The sequence below is a fragment of the Pteropus alecto genome, unplaced genomic scaffold (genome assembly GCF_000325575.1).
Source record: "Pteropus alecto unplaced genomic scaffold, ASM32557v1 scaffold131, whole genome shotgun sequence".
NCBI classification, from domain to species: domain Eukaryota; kingdom Metazoa; phylum Chordata; class Mammalia; order Chiroptera; family Pteropodidae; genus Pteropus; species Pteropus alecto.
This window is the reverse complement of record NW_006434709.1, coordinates 16,542,714-16,563,066: the sequence shown is the minus strand read 5'-3', so window position 1 is coordinate 16,563,066 and position 20,353 is coordinate 16,542,714. Positions and strand designations below refer to the sequence as shown.

The 20,353-nt window shown below is 34.7% G+C and overlaps 1 protein-coding gene across 16 annotated transcripts in view; it reads right to left on the bottom strand.

Moving 5' to 3' along the window:
• Positions 1-20,353, bottom strand: part of NRXN1 (neurexin 1) — a 1,011,597-nt gene that overhangs the window by 610,142 nt on the left and 381,102 nt on the right. For 7 of the 16 annotated variants that reach the window (XM_025045127.1, XM_025045129.1, XM_025045132.1 and 4 more), the window contains 2 exons: positions 15,339-15,640; positions 12,053-12,214 (listed from right to left, as the gene is read on the bottom strand). In XM_025045127.1, the coding sequence (XP_024900895.1) occupies positions 12,053-12,214; positions 15,339-15,640 (464 nt within the window). Of the gene's footprint in view, positions 1-12,052; positions 12,215-13,222; positions 13,268-15,338; positions 15,641-20,353 lie in introns of those variants that run through there. The other 9 variants (XM_025045123.1, XM_025045125.1, XM_015587507.2 and 6 more) reach the window with 3 other exon arrangements.

Sequence of the window (20,353 nt, the reverse complement as noted above, 5' to 3'; positions counted from 1 at the left end):
CCATTTATCAAATACTGGTATAATTAAATTATAGTACCAATAAGTGCTATGATAGAGAGAAGTTCAAAGCAATGTGAAGAAGCAAAATAAAGGTAATAACTGCTTATGTGTTTATTTTCCCTGTGCCGTGTCTTATTCTTTTTCAATTCTCACTTAGCATCTAGTACAGGCCCAACTCATGGTGGCCATGTAAGATATTTTCTTGTTGTTGAAATACAGGCATTGAACTCATTTTTATGGGTTTGTTTTTTGTTTGTTTGTTTTTTTGTCTTCGGAATCTGCCCAAGGCAATAAAAATCATCCCTATTTGTAAATCCAGCATCTACTCACTGCTTGAGACATAGTCATCATTCAGTGAGGGCTTTGTGAAAAAATGAACAAATTTAGAAGTGTAGTTACTCATGGATCATAAGTGCTATTTAAATAAAAACTAATATGAATGTAAAAATCTTTCCTATTACTTAAACACTTCTGGGTATCTCACAACAAAATGTAATTGCTTCCTGGGTTATGTGTACTTAAAGATGAAAAAAAAAGAGCTTATTAAAAGTGCAAGTAAAGTAGTATGAAGTGAAAAATGTTGGGTGGGGCACAGGGTAAGTGATGGTATTTTCAGTGTTATTCTAATCTAATAAAGACAAATAACTTTAGTTTAAATATATCTTCGAGAACAAATAGCCTCTGATTACAGATTCAGTTTAGAGGAAGATAGTGGGAATATATAAAATGCCATAAAATTCTGATGTCCTAAAGAAATTTGAGGGGTCTGTGATACTGTCTTCTTCTAATGCAAAGTCTGCAGCTGCTTTGCTTCAGTTGTCTTTTTATAAACATCATATAAGTGCACACTCCACACTTTTCCTAGGATTAATGGTTTTCCCATCTATGTCAATTAAAGACATCTCTTTGTTCATTTAATCACTAAGAAAATTTCAATCGGAGCATGCTTCAGTTTAGAGAGGTGCCATACTTCGTAGCTACCTCCAGGGGGCTCTTTATTAAAATTCATGGTACAGAAGCAGCATTCCCCTAAATGGTTCCCTAATGCCTCAAATCCCCGACTGCCTGAATTATACCCAAGGAAGAGTTTGCGTCCTTTGCATATCCTATTATATTATAAAATTGTTAAAATGTAAATGAATACATAGAAATCTGTTTAAGTTAGCAAATAGTGGTAAGGTAAAATAATCCTATATAAACCATGGCCTAAAAAAATAAAAGAGTACATATGAAATTCAGTGCAAGAATATTACCATGCGGAAATGATAATTAACCCAAGTAAACCTGCACACAGTGATTTTCAGCATTTTGGCAAGGGAAAGAATTTTGCTATGAAAGCAGTACTCTAAAAATCAAATAAAGATTAGGAGACCTAGTTTAAGATTGTTTTTTAAACACACAGGCATTTTACTTTAATGTTCATAGGCTCAGTTCCAAATACTTCAGAAGCAAAAGCTTAATGCTTGGATAGTGAGTACACCTCATCCCAAGACTGTATCTGCCCCTAAATATGGGTTGTTAGGGGACTGGCCCTGTATGTGTCCTGGTGGTTTATCTGTCCTCGGTGCAATCAGATGAGAAGATTCTGATATTCATCTCTGGAAAAAAGGCCAAACCCATCCAAGGGCTTGGAGGGAACAGAGTCGGGGAGACTTTCCGTGGGGCCTTGGCATTTTAAGATGCTGAGGCTCTGACTGTAAGCTTCAGAGTCAATACTGAGCCACTAAGTTGCACACTGTTTTATATTTTAATATTTCTGAGTTGCAACCAAGGTGCATTCTAGCCTAGGTTAACCGGCAGTGTTCAGTGATTCATAAAATAATTGTGAATCTTATAATCGATAATGTCAATAAAATATTGAGGTACTTTAGCTCAGTGATTTTCAAACTTTAATTTGCATATGAAATTGCCAGGGGATCTTATTAAAATGTAGACTGTGATTTAGTAGATCTAGGGAGGAGCTTGAGTTTTTTCATCTAAGTACCTGGGTAATGTTGAAGCTGCTGGTTCACAGGTCACACCTCGAGTAGTAAATCCGTAAATGGCTAAGTCTTTGATGGGCTTTCTTTCCCTTGAAACTACTTAAAAACCTAAGCTTTTAGTTGCATGTCATTTTAGAAATTGTTCCGATATAAATTCTATGTAACTTTTAATAATTGTGTTAACACATAATAATCAAATAATTATCAAATAATAACTAAAGGTAATATTAATGAAGGACTGATTTCAATCATTGGTGACCATATCTTTTGACGAATAAACTGAATTTATTCTTTCAAACAAACATTTAAGTCTCACATATGAGACTTTGCTTGTCTATAGGTGGTGAATATGCGAAGGGAAAGCAGCAGCTATTTTTGAAAAGTAATGTTAATTGAAATCTTATGATGATAAAATCCCTAAAAAGCAAAAAAAAAAAAAAATTATATATCTATAAAATTTAAGTGATTATTTGTAATTTGGTTTCTTAAAAAGATATCTATGTTTTTCTAAATGTTCTAAGTTTCTCAATCATCTTTACAAATTTTTGATAGTGGCTATTATAATTTAGGAGAACAAACCAGAAAAGCATACTGGGTTTAGAGTCAATAAACAGAGGTTTTCTTCTGACTTTTACATATTAGTGATTTGGTTTTGATAATGTGACAATTTGTGAACTCCAATTTAACTCAATTTCATCACAAAGCTCTTAGGAAAGTCGAATAAAATAACATTTTAAATAAGATAATGTGTGTACAATATATCATAAACACATCTACAATCAAGACAATTTTCATGCTTTTTAAGGTACAGTACAAAATGAAAATGAGAAGCTCCTTGTTCAAAAGTTATTAAGAATTTCAAGATGACAACAGGAATATATTAACTCAACACCAGGGCCCTTCTATGGGTGGGACCCTGTGCGATTATACAGATCACAGGTCCATTAAGTAGGCCCTGTCTGTAATATAATCGTTAACTAATAGTTACCATATGGGAATATTATCGTATATCGGTCACTATGCTGATTAGTTTCACTTAATTCTTTAGAGGGAAGAAAATTAAAGCACAGAAACATTAAATAACTTCTCAGATCACACAACTACCAAGTCTAGGGGGTCAGGATTTGAACTCAGCTCTGTCTGCTTCCAGAGGCATTTATCTTATTGAAATTAATGTAATACCCATCTATAAGTAGTTACTGTCACTCCCATTTGATTCATATATAAATTTTTCACTTAATTCTTTAGAGGGAAGAAAATTAAAGCACAGAAACATTAAATAACTTCTCAGATCACACAACTACCAAGTCTAGGGGGTCAGGATTTGAACTCAGCTCTGTCTGCTTCCAGAGGCATTTATCTTATTGAAATTAATGTAATACCCATCTATAAGTAGTTACTGTCACTCCCATTTGATTCATATATAAATTTAAGCTCAGAAAAAAAATATATATATATATTTAAAGGAAAATTCACTTATCGTGACCTTGATTAGATGACCTATGTCAACCTAAGTTTTTATATCCTGGTACTTTATACAGAGCCTGGTACATAGTACATAGTCATATAATACACATGAACTCAGAGTCACCAATTTCTCTGTGCACATAATATTTACTCAACAATAATAAAAATTTTATTTTTCTATTATTTAAAATCACCTGCTTCTGAATAATAGTATTATTTTCATTTTAAAGTAATTAAATTGTTTTCAATGTATTTCAATAGTGATAATTCTCCTGAAAAAAAAACCAATCACCATGCACAAGGATAATTTTTTCCAAACATAGCACTCTATCCAAAGAATTATAGACAAGAGTATTTCCTCTCAATAAAAATTAAGACAAACTTCAAAATAGTTACTTGTTTTGGATGAATTTCAGATTTTTAAAATAGGGCTCAAACTTGGTGAAGTACAAATTTGTATTTACATAGAGCTTTTCATTTTCTTTTTCTTTGTAATGTGTTCTAATCCTTCATGCCATTTAATCTTTCCTATTCTTTTCCAATTCTGAAAGTGGAACTAATTCATTGTGCTTCATTCTCATACAATACCATGACCATTACAGAGCTGAACAAAGAGAGACAGAGAAGGTAACTCAGATTACTTTGTCACCTTCTTTTTGAATGTATTACTTATTTCCTCTGGCAGAATTATTCAATATCTGCTATATTTCTAGAGCAAATTTTTATACCTCACTTTAGGAACTTGTATTGCGATTTTGTTTGTTGTTGTTGGGTTCTCCTGTTTGATTACTATGTGTATTCCCTTACTTAACTATGTGTCCCTAGTACAGAGCCCAGCACGTCATAGGTCTAGATTAATGTTGACTCGTTGAATACACACATGCAAGTGTTAATGTACAGGCAGATGGAGAAATTTAAACAAGATAACTCGAGTGGGTGCTGAAATTAAGAGGAAATGTTCAGTCTTAGACATTATTCATTACTGCTTTCTGCTGGGCTAGAAAATGTCATATACTATAAAACGTATCAAATCCTCAAAATTAAAATGCCATTGAACTCCCTACCAAACCATGTTATCCTAGCTTGATATTTGAAAGCACGACAACACATTATGCCAACTGCTGATACAGTTCCAGGCTATGGGGCATCTGCTGAAAATGATGGGAAATAAAAATCTGTGGGTCCCCTGGAAGGGAGGCTGCTATGTTCAAAAAGCTGAATTCCAGACAAGGACTCACCAGATGCTTTGCAGACTGAAGAGCTGAGTTTCACTTCCTTGGGGACCTGAGCAGATGGGACTCCCTGAACCCAATCTCGAAGAGCAGTGTGTATGGCAAAATGCCTAGTTTCTGCCCCAATTGCTTATTTCCCTTGCCCTTAAGGCTGTGATGCACAAAAGTGAACTTACTCCTAGCAATGCATGGAACCAACACTTCACAGAAATTTAGAAAGTAATTCCAAATGTGTTTTATGTTCTTCCCTGTTCATATGGTTGGCTACAGAGTACAGAAATTGATTTTTTAAAAAAAATTATTATCTTATTTATGCCCTTAAAATAGGAAGGTGTGTGCAGGCTTCTAGAGTGGAGAAGAGGATTACAGAGGTAACATCTCAGCACCAGTTAAATCACTGGGAGGAAGAAACACACACACACACACACACACACACACTGGAAGCCCAGGTATAAGCTGCAGTTTTGTGCTACCTTTCCCTTCAAGGTTCCTATAAAGTTCATTTCAGCTCATTTTACCTTTATAAAAATATTGAGAATAAGGAAAGAGAAATGAGATTACACTATGAGGAAAGAAAGCAAAACAGAGCAGCTGCTAAAGGCAATGATTATTACCTATCAGTTAAAGATCAGATTATTCAGGTTCAGATGTAGGCTCTGTTACTTACTGATTGTTTTCCCTTAGGTTAGTTGCCTAATTAGTCATCTCTAGTCTCCATATTCTCATTTGTCAAAGAGGAGCAATAGTGTGTAACTAATACTGTCATACTCAAAGCCTTGAAAAAATGACAGTGAACTCTTCCATGAAATATATTAATAAAAGCGGTACTAAAATAAAATGCTATAAGTCCACACACACAAAATTAGTTTTTTTCTTCCACGACTCCCTTGCTGCTATATTTAAAATACTGAATATCACATTATTTCATACGGTTCCATTAACTTATTTTTTTAAGTAAATTGTTCTTTATGTTGTGTTGCTGATGATCTTGGGCACCTGCTTATTAGGTAACTCACTAGATGTTGTAGATATTATATGAGAAATAAAAATGCTTAATATGTTATTATTGCCACTCTGGAATATAGCAACTCCCTTAGTTTCAGCAATATCCCTCTATGCAGTGCCTAGTATAGGCACACTTAGGTACCACAGAATTTATAGCATTGGATCTTGTTTGGATGAGCTAATTCAGGCTCAACTAGCAGGAGTACTCAACACAAGGTCCAACCTCACCATTCAGAGGCATGTGTTCTGCTGAGATATCAGGGTCCTGAGCTTATTATTATTATTATTATTATTATTATTATCTCAGAGGGATTCTTAAGAAGACATCATTAAAAGGAAAGGAGGATTTCTGGCTTTAAAAATGCTATAGGCTATTGCCCTGAAAATGAAAGGAGGCAAAGGTAATTGACCTCTGCTTGCATTTTGGTGCTGACATTTTATTACAGCAGAAGTGAAACACATTTTAGTATTTTCAAGATCGAAAAGAAAGTAAGCAGAACCTACAATAAATCAGTTTAGTGGAATCTGACAAATTCTAGCTTGTTATCTCATTAAAGTTTTAAAAGCAAACTGCCATCTTCTGTGTTTTAAATCAGATGGAGAAATATTTTTTTTCTAGAGCAGAACTTCTGCTCAAAACACAGTAGGCCAATTTATCTCCTCTCCAGCTGGGCTAAACCAAGCTCTCTTATGAGTCATGAAGCCAAGACCCTGCCTCTAGGAAGGCAACCCAGTGCATGAGTCCTTATGTTATAAGAATTTATGTATATATAGCAATCTATTAATTTTGGAGGACATTAGCAAAACCTATCTTAAAATGATTAGTTCAAGTGATGACTTTTACCAAAAATAATTAAGGTAGTATTATCCCTAGTTCTATAATAATACGGTGAGTAAAAATGTGTGGATCTGTAATGGTGAGGGTCTAAGAAGAAGTGAGATGGGAATGCATAAAGCAATTCTCTTCTCCAGAAAGTGAGTGAGGCCTGTGGAAATGTCATAGTAAATAAACTATAAAATGCTACTCACTGATATATAGACTGTGAAAACATAATAAGAGAGGAAAGATGGAAAGTATCTATAGGTAACAGTAACCCCAGTAAGGAAGAGTCTGGAGAGAAATTTGTTTAATCTTGACTTTGGAGCCTATACGAAGAAGTCCTCCCAACAAAAGAAGTCTTCCCTCCTCCCACATTTCGTCATTTACAGACATCAGTGTCATCTCTTTACCCTCCACCGTTCCTGTTAGGTCAAATTTCTCAAACTGGTCACAAAGTCCTTTATTTCGAAATTGGAAAAATAACTTAAAATGCAAGTCCTGTCATACATTTTTCTTCTTACATGTAACTGACAGGGACTCTACTCTGAGCAATTAGGGAAATAAGACAGAACACAAGGACACCTAAGGACACATATTTGATGAGTTAGTTCTACCACAGAAGGGGTAAATTAAGAAGGCTTGCCAATTTTCTAAAGTTCACTGTCGTCCAAAAAAGGGAAGGTAGGAATTAACGGGTGTTTGCACAAAGAAAAATTGTGTCTCTTTCTCAGTGCTCATACTGGTACATTGTAGGAATTACCGTGCTAGCACTGCATGTGGCAGAAGAGACCATGCTGATAACAAGTAGAAATTAACTATTTTTCACAGTGGAGAAAAATTCTTACATAAATGGATATTTTGTGAACCTCATCTACCTCATTGCACCAATTTTTTTGTGCTAAAAGTTTCTCAGTGTAATTAAAGGCTGAACTGGTCTAATTAGATTGATGAAATTTTCAGTAGGGACTTAATTCCCCCTAGCATTTCACTTACTTATTTCCCCCCTCCCCCCCAAAATATCCTTCCTTAGGTTCATCCCAAGCAACTTTTAGTAGCAGCATTCTAAATTGCCTCAAACAACTCCAGTAGGTACCTATGGCTAAAAACAAACTTCAAATAAAGGACTTTAGGTTGTTATATTGAATACAATCCTTTCCTATCTCTTCAGTTTCATTTCCCTACTAACAAACTGTTGAATAATCTTCACTCTGCAAGTGGCAAATAGGTGTTTCAAAGCATTTTAGAGACACAAACAAATGCACATAGCAGTTGTAGATTCTAAGGCAAGATTAATGAGGGAGCTACATGACCCTTCCTTGTAAGTCATTTACTAACAGCACCAAGCCCTCATGCTCAAAATATTGAGAAAGAAATACATATTAGTGAGATTTTTGTCTATCGTTGAAAATTTTAAAAAATATCTCTAATGACCATCTTAGCAATCAACCATGATACTGTTATACAGAATGATGTTTTCCAAGTGGTCTAAGGTGAATTGGCAGGGCTGTAAATGTCTTCAAACAGACTTTGAGCATCTCATTTAGAGGCCGTGTTTTATCTTTCTGCAGGGTCCACCAATTTGTGCTCTTATTGTAGCAGCCACTCAAAAACTGCTTGCTGGAAAATTAATTTAAAATAATCAACAAATCTTAAGCAACATATATTTCAGCTTTTACTTGATGTTATCGAAAATGAAATTAAAATATAAATAAATGTTTCTGCCAAAGTATGATTAGTATTGCTTTTGTAAAAATCAGATTTAAAAAGCATATTTCTAAAGATGTATTATCAGCTAGGAATTTCATATATGTGGAATGTATATAATAGTAATTTGTTATTTACAATTTTTCCTTTAATTTTATCTGTAAAAGTCATTTTCAGTGAGTTTAAACATTCCTTTAAAGGCTTTTTGATTTATTTATAATGAATATAAGTTTTAAAAAGCTACTTTGACCCCTTATTATAAATTCCTGGCCATTCAATGTTTCCTCTCATTTAAACAAAACATAATATATAAAATTCAGGTTTTGTTGAACTTTATTTAGAAATTTGATAATCACTAAAAAATAATAATAATTTTCTTAATGAGGGCTGGTTGCTCTACATGCAAGCTAAGTCTCATTTCAAATCGACATCATCAAATGCCATAGAAAAAAAGCCCTAACTACTTCTAATGAAGATTAGATTTTGGGTTGTTTCATTATCAAGAGTAATTTCATTTTTTTACTTTAATATTAAAAGAGTGAAGATATGAATGTATGATAGTGGTAGGCTATCTCTATTTCTGTACCTTGATTGCCATTCTTTATAATGAAACAGAGCCAATCTTATAAATACTAAATTTTATCTGACAGGGTTCTGTGTTCTAATCCTGTTACACCTTCCTTGCCTCTCAGTAGAACAGGTAACTTATCTATGTCTGTTTCCCCATTTCCAAAATAAGAAGGTTGGACTTGGAGAATGATTTTTAGGGTCTTTTCTATTCTAACACTCCAAAATTTATCCTATGACTTCAGACAAGGTGTTGTGAATATCTCCTCCAAGACTGGTCACCCCAAGAGGGACTGCATAGTAGATTGAAAGTAAAAATGTTATGAGCCATAAATGAAACCATAATTAAGGTTTTAAACATGCAATGTTTTACAGGGCAGAGCCCAACATAGAGTTAAGGAAGGCTTGCGTGGGCTTAGTGTTAAGAGAAATGTGGCGACAATGAACATGGTGTGTATTCCTTTCTTCTCAGTAATTCTATAAAGCTCACCTATCTGAAAAAGGTGATTTAACTCAAAATCTATGACACTTTGTAACAATTTCATTTCAGAGGTAGAAAGAGCAGGGCATTCTAAATAGTAACTCAGACGTGGACAGAAACTATGAACCATATTAAAGCCTTTGAAGTGAGGTCTGTTTTTATTTACAGGCTGATTGTGCCTGTATCCTTCTACCTTCTAGTGTGTGCGGAGAAAATAAAGTGCAAGAGATTACACATTAAAAAATAAAAAAATAAAAACAAAAACTGGCAGCCTTTGCTCCAAACACATGTTCCAGGCTGTGGAAGAGAGATTTGGAAGCACACAATCAATAAAGAAGAGTGATATCCATCTCAAACCTATAAAGACAATCGCATGAGTGAATCCCCATTGTATGGACTCAGTAGCTACCAATTAAACGACACATAGGAGACCACCTGACTTGTTTTGCTATAGCATTTTTTGTTTGTTTGTTTTTGCATGTGGTTGAAAGACCAATCAAAAAGAGATGAGTTCTAAAGTGTATGAACTACTCATTATCTTTTAAACATTAAAGACAATCTAAATCACAGTTTAATCTGAAACTATAATTTCAGATTAAGGCAATCCACCTCAGCTTCATACATACAAAAAAATTGCCTAGCCTCTGCTGAACTGTTGGAAGACAATGAAGTTCAGCTAAACTCAGGTGTTAATTGCAGAAATACTCATGTTCTTACAGGATACTCAAAAGAGCTCTTTAGCTAAATTTCAGATTCTGCAGGGATCCATGAATTCCCTTTCCTTTTTTTCAGTCCATAGCAAGACTGAGTTTTTACAGGTAAAGCAGGGCATAAGGGCTGATTTTAGGTTGGCCTGTTCACAGTGAAAGTAGGGAAATGGGGTGGGTGGCTGGGGGTGTGGTTCTGCTCCTACTCCTAATTCTCATCACCAGAAGGGGGTCTCAGACATCTTGTGAAATCTAATTATGTTTTTTTTTTCACTATGTTTCTCCCCAACTTGAACTACTTTCTCTATCCCTTGCCTATCCAAATCATAGTCATTCTTCAAGACTCTCACATTCTTACTCTTCTCTGTATCTTCCTTGTCTACCAGACCTCCCACTCATTTCACTCACTTTTGAACTCAATTGAGTATAACTGTGCCACATAATTTAAAATGTCATTTGTCACAGATTATTGTACATTTCTTAAAAGTTTCAGTTTGTAACAAACTTGAGGGTTTGTACAATTTTCTGTGGCAAGGACCCTTACATAAATTTCTGTTTGGACACTGTATATTGTGGTAGCTAAGAACACAGAAGACTCTGAAATCAGACTTCTTTGATTAAGCTCTAAGCTTTAATACTTGTTACGCGAGACCTTGCTCAAAAAACGTACCTGCTCTGAACCTCAGTTTCCTTGTCTGAAAAATGCAGATAATAAAATTACTAACTATATTGTGAAGCTCTTAGGATAGCATCAGACATAAAATAAGAGCTCAGAAAATGTCAGTACTGTTATTATAATAATTATAATAATTATTACAATTTTATTATGTCCCCAGAACTTAACACAGTCCTGAGTCATACTACATATTTTTAAAGAGTAAAAGTTATTCTCTGGGAGACAACTGATCCCTTCTGCCACAAAGTTGGTTAGATTTAACCTGTCAGAACCACACCTCCTAGTATTAAAACGATAACATTTTGAATCCCCTTTAGGACTCTTCTCTATACATTTATATATTGAGCAATGCAAACTCCAGTAATTTTACATAAATGAAAGACAAGTAAAGACAACTCAAGCAGTGATTGTTTTTCTCTGATGCTTACTTAAATCAAGTTTATCTGATTAGAATATTCTCTTTAGAATTTACCAAAGTATGTCACCGCTTAGTAACACCATCTATGGCACATTGTTAATAAATTCAAAGTTATTAAACTTTACATTTTAGAGGTCCACACCATTAAACTGCAGCTATACAACGCAAGAAGAACCTCTCTGGCTCTATCATCCACAAGAAATTGGGTTGTTCCTGAATGAAAACAGGCAGTTTTTATGGGAAAATATTTATACAAGTTGAAATTCAAGGACTTTGTGATCTTCTTCTTCTCATACCCCAACGAATTCCAACCCTATCAAAAGTTACAACAGCTAATGACAACTGAGAATGAGGATGAAACTCCCGATATCTTTAGCCTGATAGTTTTGTTCAGTTAAATATCAAGCAAGCTCATCAGGTCACAAATTAAACAGCTTTACTTCCTTCAGAACATATTTAAAATATAAGAACAAAATTATTTCAACATACAGACTAATTTTTTTATATAGTCTCTTTTCATAGCTTAGTTTTTTCCTTTTTTCTTGTAAGGCTCAAACAAGTCACCACTGTACATAACAAGGCACCACTGTATATAACATCTAAAGCACTTACAAGTCACCACTGTACATAACAAGGCACCACTGTATATAACATCTAAAGCACTTAAGTAGGCATGAGCAAAGCATTTAGCTTAAATCTAGACCCAATATCTCTTTGTGTTTGACTTTCTTTTATAGCTAATACACAACTGCTCGAGTAAATCCTAATTGTGAATTACTTACAGTCTACTAAAGAGCAGGAACTTAAATTTTTCATAATGCTCTATGAGCCGCCCCATGCCCCCGATTTTATATAAACAACAGTAGGATACTGAATTTAAGATCGTGTCATTTGACTCCACAAACATCGGGTCTTCAGCAAAGGTTCTTTCAATCCATATCTGAAATGATGAGATCATGAATTAGGAATGATTCTGGTGATAGTGATATTTACCTCTTTGAGACAGCCCATAAAGTTGTTACTGACTGGTGACCCTGGAAGGTCTGCTGTGCTGGGACTGCCTCCAACATAGAAAAAGTCATCAGACCCCAGCATGGTATAATCTTCTTGAGTGTAGCCCGTTGTGGTAAGAATCCCATCCACTGATATTGTCACCTAGATAACAAAGCACAGGGAAAGGACACGCTATACTCAGACCTAGATACTGTAATCCTGGGATATGCCTGTTTTGTGTTTTGTTTTGTTTTATTTTTTCATTTGGTTTTTGCTTTTTTTTTTTTTCTGTTTGTTTGGTTTTTATTTTTAGACCTATGGTGGAACCCATTTTCATGTCTGTTTGAGGTTTATTCTTGGATTCTATTCAACTAGCCCTAAAAGATCTAAACTAGTTAGAGAGTTAACTGATTATTGAACTAGTGTCAGCATCATCCCTGCTGCAACTCAAAAGTTATTTAGCAGACACAAAAATGGTGTTAGTAAAATGCTTCCTAGGTTAGTTTTGCTGGTGTACATATTAGTAAAGTTTAGTTGTCTGTTATTAACTAATCACAACGTGCACCTTGTTAACATAAAAGGCACAAGCTATTTCCAGCAACGTCACTATTTGCACTATTGAGCAGCAGTTGTTCAGCATGCAAGTGCCTACGTCCATGCCAAAGGGGAGGAAAGGCAAAACAACCGGTGGAAGCGGCACGCGCTGATGTGCACATGCAGGAGGGACAGTACAGTTCAGAAAGGAAAGAAAAGAAAACAGGGAGAACGGAAGGAAAAAACAACTGCTTTGTGATGACGTAAAGATGAGTGGGTGTGACATCTCCAACATTCCCAAATCAAGTGTGCATGCCATGCATCATGAATGGTTAGAGACTGGCTGAGCCTGCGGTCACTCGGGCCAGCCACCATTTTGTCTTATCCCGTGTTAACCACAGCTGGATGCAAAAACGTTCGAAACGTTAACGATGCCCCTACAGGTGAGTTGGAAAACAGAAGTTGACAGGAACAGGTGAAAAATAAGAAGGTCAACAACAGATGAAAAGAAGGAGGTCAAAGTAAGCAGAAGAGTACCAACCGCAGTTCCTCTTTTGTTAATGATGTCTACAGTTAAAAGAAAGAAAGAAAACACACGGCAAACCCAAAATAAGAAACAATTAGAATGATATCTACCGAACAATGTAGTTTGTTTACCATAGCGTGTCCAATGCCTGAGTGCTTTGTGGAGAAGGGGGGAGAAAGGAAATTAAAAACTGTGAACAGAATAACGATCGTTACTTAAAAAATATGATGGTCTCTACCATGTTAGTACATTTTTTGATTCAGGTAACGGTTAGTAGAATGAAACATTCCATGAATGACATGTTAGTTATTAAGCATGTTAGTAACATAGAAAAAGGGCAAAAAAATTTTACAAGAAAAAAGCAGACTAACAAATAGGCCTCCCACAGAGGTAATATTTTTCCTGCCAGTATTGTTCATAACTTGGTACTAGACAGAAACAGACATATGGCAATGTTCCCTTTGTCTCCCTGAGTACATCTGACAGACATTTAAAAAGTTTAAAAGGGATTCAAAGGCCTAAAGCTCATCAGCTGACCACTGCCGCCCTATCCCCATAAGTGGTCCCTCCCCCACCCTGACCCTCCCCAGCCCCAGCAAATTCATAGGAATCAGTTGGCATTGCCCTACTACTCAATTTTACAGCATACAAGGACTCCTCCTCAACTTCAAAACTTCCTTCGGTCATATTGATGGACTTTAGGGTCACAGTTTACTGCAATGAAACAAAGCAAAGATCCTGACACATAAAATGAGTAGAATGGATTTGTTTGTAATCTGTCCTGCCACACATGCACCCCAGCTGTATAACTACAGTTTCCTTTGAGTTACCAATTCACAGTTTGGTTTATAACCTGAGCAAAGGCAAATCTAGAAAGTGGGCTCCTTAAGCCCCACCCTTCCTTCTGTGCTTCTCTCAAATGAGCCTCTGGTCTCTTGGTGAGTATCTGAGAGAAGAAATAAAAAAGGAGAACCAAAGAGACAGACTTATAGGATATTTGTGGTCTACAGCTATACTGATGGTGGGCAACCATCTCCTAAGGCAGGTATGGAGCATGCAGGGCCCCTCCCATACCAATAAGGCCTCTGAAAAGTCTTTGGGAGGAGTCTTGAGAATCCTTAGTTTAACTTGTCTGCCTTAGCTATATCTGTACTCCTAAAATTCTTTTTTGCTTTTCTACTTTGGATAGATTAAGCCTTTCAGAAGTGAGAAAGAAAAGGTTAGACAGTTAACAGCTCAGAAAGAGAGGGCTGTTTTAGTAAAGGAAAACCAGAGACAATCCGGTCATTCTGCAACTGTTCAGAGAAACAACAAATATGTTAAGGATATTAGTTTGAGATCAGCATGTACTGCAGAAAAATTAGTCACTGTCAACACTTCACAAAATGATACACTGTGATATCATTGTTTCAAATAATAACCAAAACTTATAATGTTCTATATATAAGGACAATCTACTCATTCATCTGTGTATATATATATACTGCAATAATATGTCTCAGTTAAAAACATACAGTATATGTGGACCCATAGATTTACTAAAGAATTGATATTTTCCTAGCATATAGATTTTTGTAAGACTATTTTTTAAAAATACAATAAAAAAGAAATGGGCACCTAGAAGATGAACTGGCCTCTCCAGAGTCATTTGGGGTTTAACTTAAAAGTGTCTGTGCTAAAAATAAAGATATATTCATAAACAGACTCTTCAAGAGATATGTAAACTCCCAAAGTCACTTTTCCTCTCAGGAATTTTTCTTGTGCCCATTTCAGAGGTGGGAATAGAGAGGGAGTAGGGATTGATACAATCCCAAATCACAAACACTGTTTTTTTGACTACAAAAAAGGAACTGTGATTTAATGACCCCAATGTGCATGCTTCCAAATGATCACCATGAAAACTACAATTTAAAATCAAACAAACAAAAAATCAAAAACACAACAAAATCACACGCATCACAGGAAGGGCAGGTCGCAGAGATATCCTTGCAGCCCTCTGGGATATTGTCATAATGTCGCTGTATCAAAATAGCCCTTGGGCCCCCAGAACTTTCTAGATATGCCCCTGCTCAAGTATGGCAGGAAGATTCATCTCAAAAGAAGAAAAACCTAATTTGTAAGCGACTCTGAGGAGCCCTATATCATGTTGTTGGAGTTTTCAAGTACCACACACACAGCTGTAGCGAGAAACAAAGCCAGTTACTCTCTTATCCACTGCGTTGTTACCTGACGCAGATTCCTGGTGACTTTCACATCATGCCAGGCATTATCATTAAACTTTCCGTTCACGGGCTCCACTAGCGCTTCAAAGGCCCCTGATCCCAAATTAATGACCAAAGAGACAGCTCCATTTTTCAGTGCAAGATTGACATAATCAGCTGATTTCCCAGTGTGAAGCATCAGTCCATTCCTCTGAAGGGTTTTAAAGGACAGAGTTATTTCATCGCTGCTGCTTTGAATGGGGTTTTGAGACAAGTCGTAGCAGAAGTATTCAGATCCCTTGAAAGTGGCAATATATTCTTCTTTTCCTAGAGGAAAACAGATACATATATGCATAAGTAAAGCAATATACTATGTAAATCAGCAGATCTCAACAGAAACAATAAATAATCAGCCTCCAAACTAACTCTTTGTCTAATTAACATTCACCACAAGAGCCCGCCCTATCAAAGAGAGTCAAATACTACAGTAGGTGGCAGTATATATTTAATAAATGTACTCAGGTATTGGGCCATCAACCATGGTAGCTAAAGCTGACATTCTTGAAAATTCAATTAATTTTTAAGTATCACTGCAAGAGCTCTGATCAGAGAAAACAGTTCTGTGATATCTCCAGGGCATGAATCTGGTACCATAAATGCATATTGGACAGTTCTACTCTGCTGGCAACAATGGATTCCAAAGTGTTTGCAACATTTTCTCTATTCAATTGAGGCATTATTTTATTTTCCGTGAGACATTTATATTCAAAGATCTTCTCAGTGAAAAGCCAAATATTTTCATCACTGAGAAACCATAACAATTATGCAGTGAGGGGAAAGCAAAGCAGAAAATAGAATTTGGTCTAGGAGTAAAGAGGTATCTTATAGAACATGTGCATTTTTTTCTTTCTGGATAAAGGGAGCAGTGGTAGAAAGCTTAATGGAGTCAGCTGGATTTTTGATTCATTCCTCAATCGCACCAAGCAGATGGTAGGGCTGTTATGAGACTGGTAAGAATTCCAGCACCTCATCATGGGAATGGTATATAAATGAAGTCTCAACATTTTCTATATATATCAGTCTTTATCATATTTAGGGGTAACAATACAAATCCCACTAGATGCTAGACAGATCAAACAGAAATGTGGCTATTTGGAAAGAAGTCTTCTCCCACTGATGAAGTGAGTTTAACTAAAGAAAGAGTGTGGGCCAAAAGCTCCCTCAACTTCCTAGGCAATGATGGAGTTGTGCCATAAAAAACGAGACAGTATGGTCTGCCTGCTACATACTGTTAGTGAAGACTAGTGCTCAGGCCAAACCCACCACATTCTGAGGCAGAGTCATAGCAAAGACAACTCAAACCATACTTGAGGGTCCTTCCCATTCATATGCTCTAAATATTGGCTGAACACCTCACAAGTGTTAAGCCCAATACTAGTCTTTAGGGATAATGCAGTGACCAAGGCTGATCTAATTTCTGTCTCTGAAAGTTTACAGTCCAGGTGTCTGCTTCCCTGGTCAGTTCAATATGGTAAGTGGCTTGATATTGGGAGCCAGTACAACTGAGTATTTCTGATATACTGAAAAAAAAAAAAAAGGCAGGCTAAAATATGAATTTAGATCATAAATTGCACTGGGGGCAATTATTCACCTTTTAAAATCTGAAAATGGTTTCTGAAAATGGTTAGTGATACCAGTCTTTTAGGATAAAATTATATAATGCCTGTACAGGTATCTAGCAGTTAGTAGGCATTAGAAATGATAGATGTCTTCCTCCTTGTCTGCCTAATGTGATAAATGTAAAAACGAAATGATCTAAAACAAATAGTATATGTCATTACAAAATCTAGAATATTTTAAGATCAGAAACAGAACAAGGATGCCTATTATCAACATACTGTACTTGAAGTCCTAGTTAATGTAGAAAGACAAAAATATATAAGCATTATAAATAATAGAAAAGTAAAAATAACATGAATCAGACCATCAGATCTATTTTAAAAAAAATATAAACAGATCTATAGCTTTGATGAAATTTCAAAATAAATCTCAATGATTTTTTTCAAATGAATGTGAAAGGCTTATTCTATAAGTCCAATGGGAAAACTAAGAGTCCGAAATAGTCAAGATATAACAGATAAATAAGATAAAGAAAATTTCCTGTGTAAAGATGGACATTTATTAGAAAATTATGGTAATAAAGATAATATGCTGTGTTGAAACTAATACAATATTGTGTGTGAGCTATATTTTAGTAAAAGTCTTTAAATAAAGATAATGTGTTAGGATAGACAAAAGGGGGAGAATAAAGATAATCAAACTAAAAATAATCTTAAACATAAGTGAAAATGATTTATATCAAGTCAAGCATTGCAGATAAGTGAGCAAAGTAAAGATTAATCAATAAATGGTGCTGGGACAACTGGTTATCTATATGAATAAAGTGGAATTGGATCTTTACATAATTTTGTTTACAAAAATCAACTCTCCATAGACTAAGGATATAACTTAGTGAGGCAAGTCTGCAAAATTTTTGTAAAACAAGATATTGAAGTATATAAGGATTTATTAAGTAGGCATTAAAAAGCACTAATAAAATATTGATAAATTCAACCACATTAAAATTAAGAATATCTGTTCATAAATAATAATCTAAAGAGAGTAAGAATCTAAATTAAAAATTGGGAGAAAATATTTTCATATTATATTAATTAACAAAGGAGTACAATTCAGGATATGCAGTGTACTCTGATAAATCAATGTGTGTATGGGGGGGCGGGGAAGAATAACAATGGAAAATGGACCAAAAAAATGTATAGTAGTTTCATAGAAAATTTTAAAGAGGAAAATAGGTGTATTTATGAATAAATGAAAACATGCTCAATCCTATGTGTTTTAATGGAAATTCATCAATCAAACTACGTTCAGATATCATTTCATAGCCATGAGATTAACAAAAACAAATTAAAAGACTGGAAAATTCCAGGTTTTAGAAAAGCTGTGGATAAACAGTAATTCTTATCCACTGCTGATGAGAGTGCTAATGAGATGAAAATTGACCAACTATAATAAACACTATTTGGCATTATACAATCCGATGGGAATTTTACTTGTTATAAAGGTCTCAGTCCTTAGAAAATGGTTACCATAAAGAACATTCCCCACTTCTTTCAGTTCATTTTTTTCTGCTTACATTTCTGATCATTTGATGATAGGTAGTCAACTGAAATACAGTTTATATACATGTGCACACATCATATATGGGTGATCCACTTATCTGAAAATTATATTTGCAAAAGTTTCATCCCCACTGACTATTCAGAATAGGTCTCTGAGCCAAAGGGAGTTTCAGAGACCTTCGTCTAGCACTAAACTTCAATTTACATCATTAGTGAAGTGAGGCCCATGAAGTTTAAATGACTTTTCAAATTTAGAAAGTGTGCCAGTAACAGAAGCAGGACTAGAACTCAGTCTTTCTGAGTACCTTTAAATAATTAAATAATAAAGCTTGGGGACTTGAAGAGGTTTGGTATAGTTAAAAGGCTGTAGCATTTTATTTGAGTAGTCTCATATCATTCCAAGTCTAAGTCAGAATGAATCTTGACAAAAGATTTGTTTGTGACATAATATGACAGAGTCAAAGGGAAACATTAAATAGTTCACAATTCACTAGACGGCAAGCTTTTAAGATACATGAGCGTTGATGACTTTAACACTATGATATTCCCATTAATTAAAAATTAAAATACAGTATCATTCCTTTTGTATAGTTTAATTTTAAATTTAGGTAATTAAAATTTGCATTAAATACAACCACATAGTTTTGGAAAAATTCACTCTATAAATATGCCATTACCTTAAAATGTCATAAATGAGACATGAATCTAAGCAGGAAAAATATTTTTGCTATCTTCTTTTTCATGAAAGAATATGCATACTATGTGAAAATACATAAATCATTTTCTATAACATAAGATGATTATATGTCCTGCAATTCTTTGTCTGCTACTGTATAGTTCATTAATTTTGTGTTGTCATATGCAAATAGGAAATAGTATAGTTATATACTATTTATAGTATAAGCCTATATAAGCTTTACTGTTAAACATTTAAAGAATGGGTCAATGTCCATTTGAAAATATAAGTCTCAAATAATGTGCACTTCTAATGTGCTAAAACAATAAACATCAAAAAGAAATTTGATCCACAGCAATATATATTAACAAATATTTATATTTAGGATACATAAATAATTTATAAAAATTACAAGGACAAAATAACTGGACAAACCAACAGGAAAAAGACAAAATACTTGAACAGAAACTCCATGATAAAAGGATTTCCATATAAAAAAATGTTCAACTTTATTAGTCTTCAGAGAAATAAACAAAATAAAACCACAATGAAATATCAAAACATTACACAATAAATAAAATAAAAGCACAAAAAGTACTAAGCGTTAGTGGGAAAGTGGAGGAACTCGAACCTTCATGTATAACTGGTGGGAACTCAGTTTTTAAATTGTTTATCGATATTTTTTAAAGTTGAATATATACCCACCCTACAACCTGGAAATTCCACTTGTAAGTAAACACCCAACAAAAATGCACACAAAGATCATGGAACGACATATCAGGATGTTTACAGTAGCACTGTGCATAACAACCTAAAACTAAACAATTCTGAAATGCAGTCAATAGCAGAGTGGATAAATAAGCTGAGATTTAGTCATACAATGAAATAAACAGCAATGAGAATATGTTGTCTTCAACTGCATGCAAAAATATGGATAAATCTCAAAATAAAAACACTGAGTTTAAAAAAGCCAGACACAAAAGAGAACATACTTATGATTCCAATTACATAAAAATTTTAAAACCAAGCAAAACTAATCTCTACAGTTAGTTCTAAGTCAAGATAATGGCTAGCCTTGGTAGAGATGGAGGGGGCGCTAATGAGGTAGACATTTGGAGTGCTGGTAATGTTCTGTGTGAATTTGGGTGTTAGATATCAGCATGCTTTTCATATACACAAACCCAA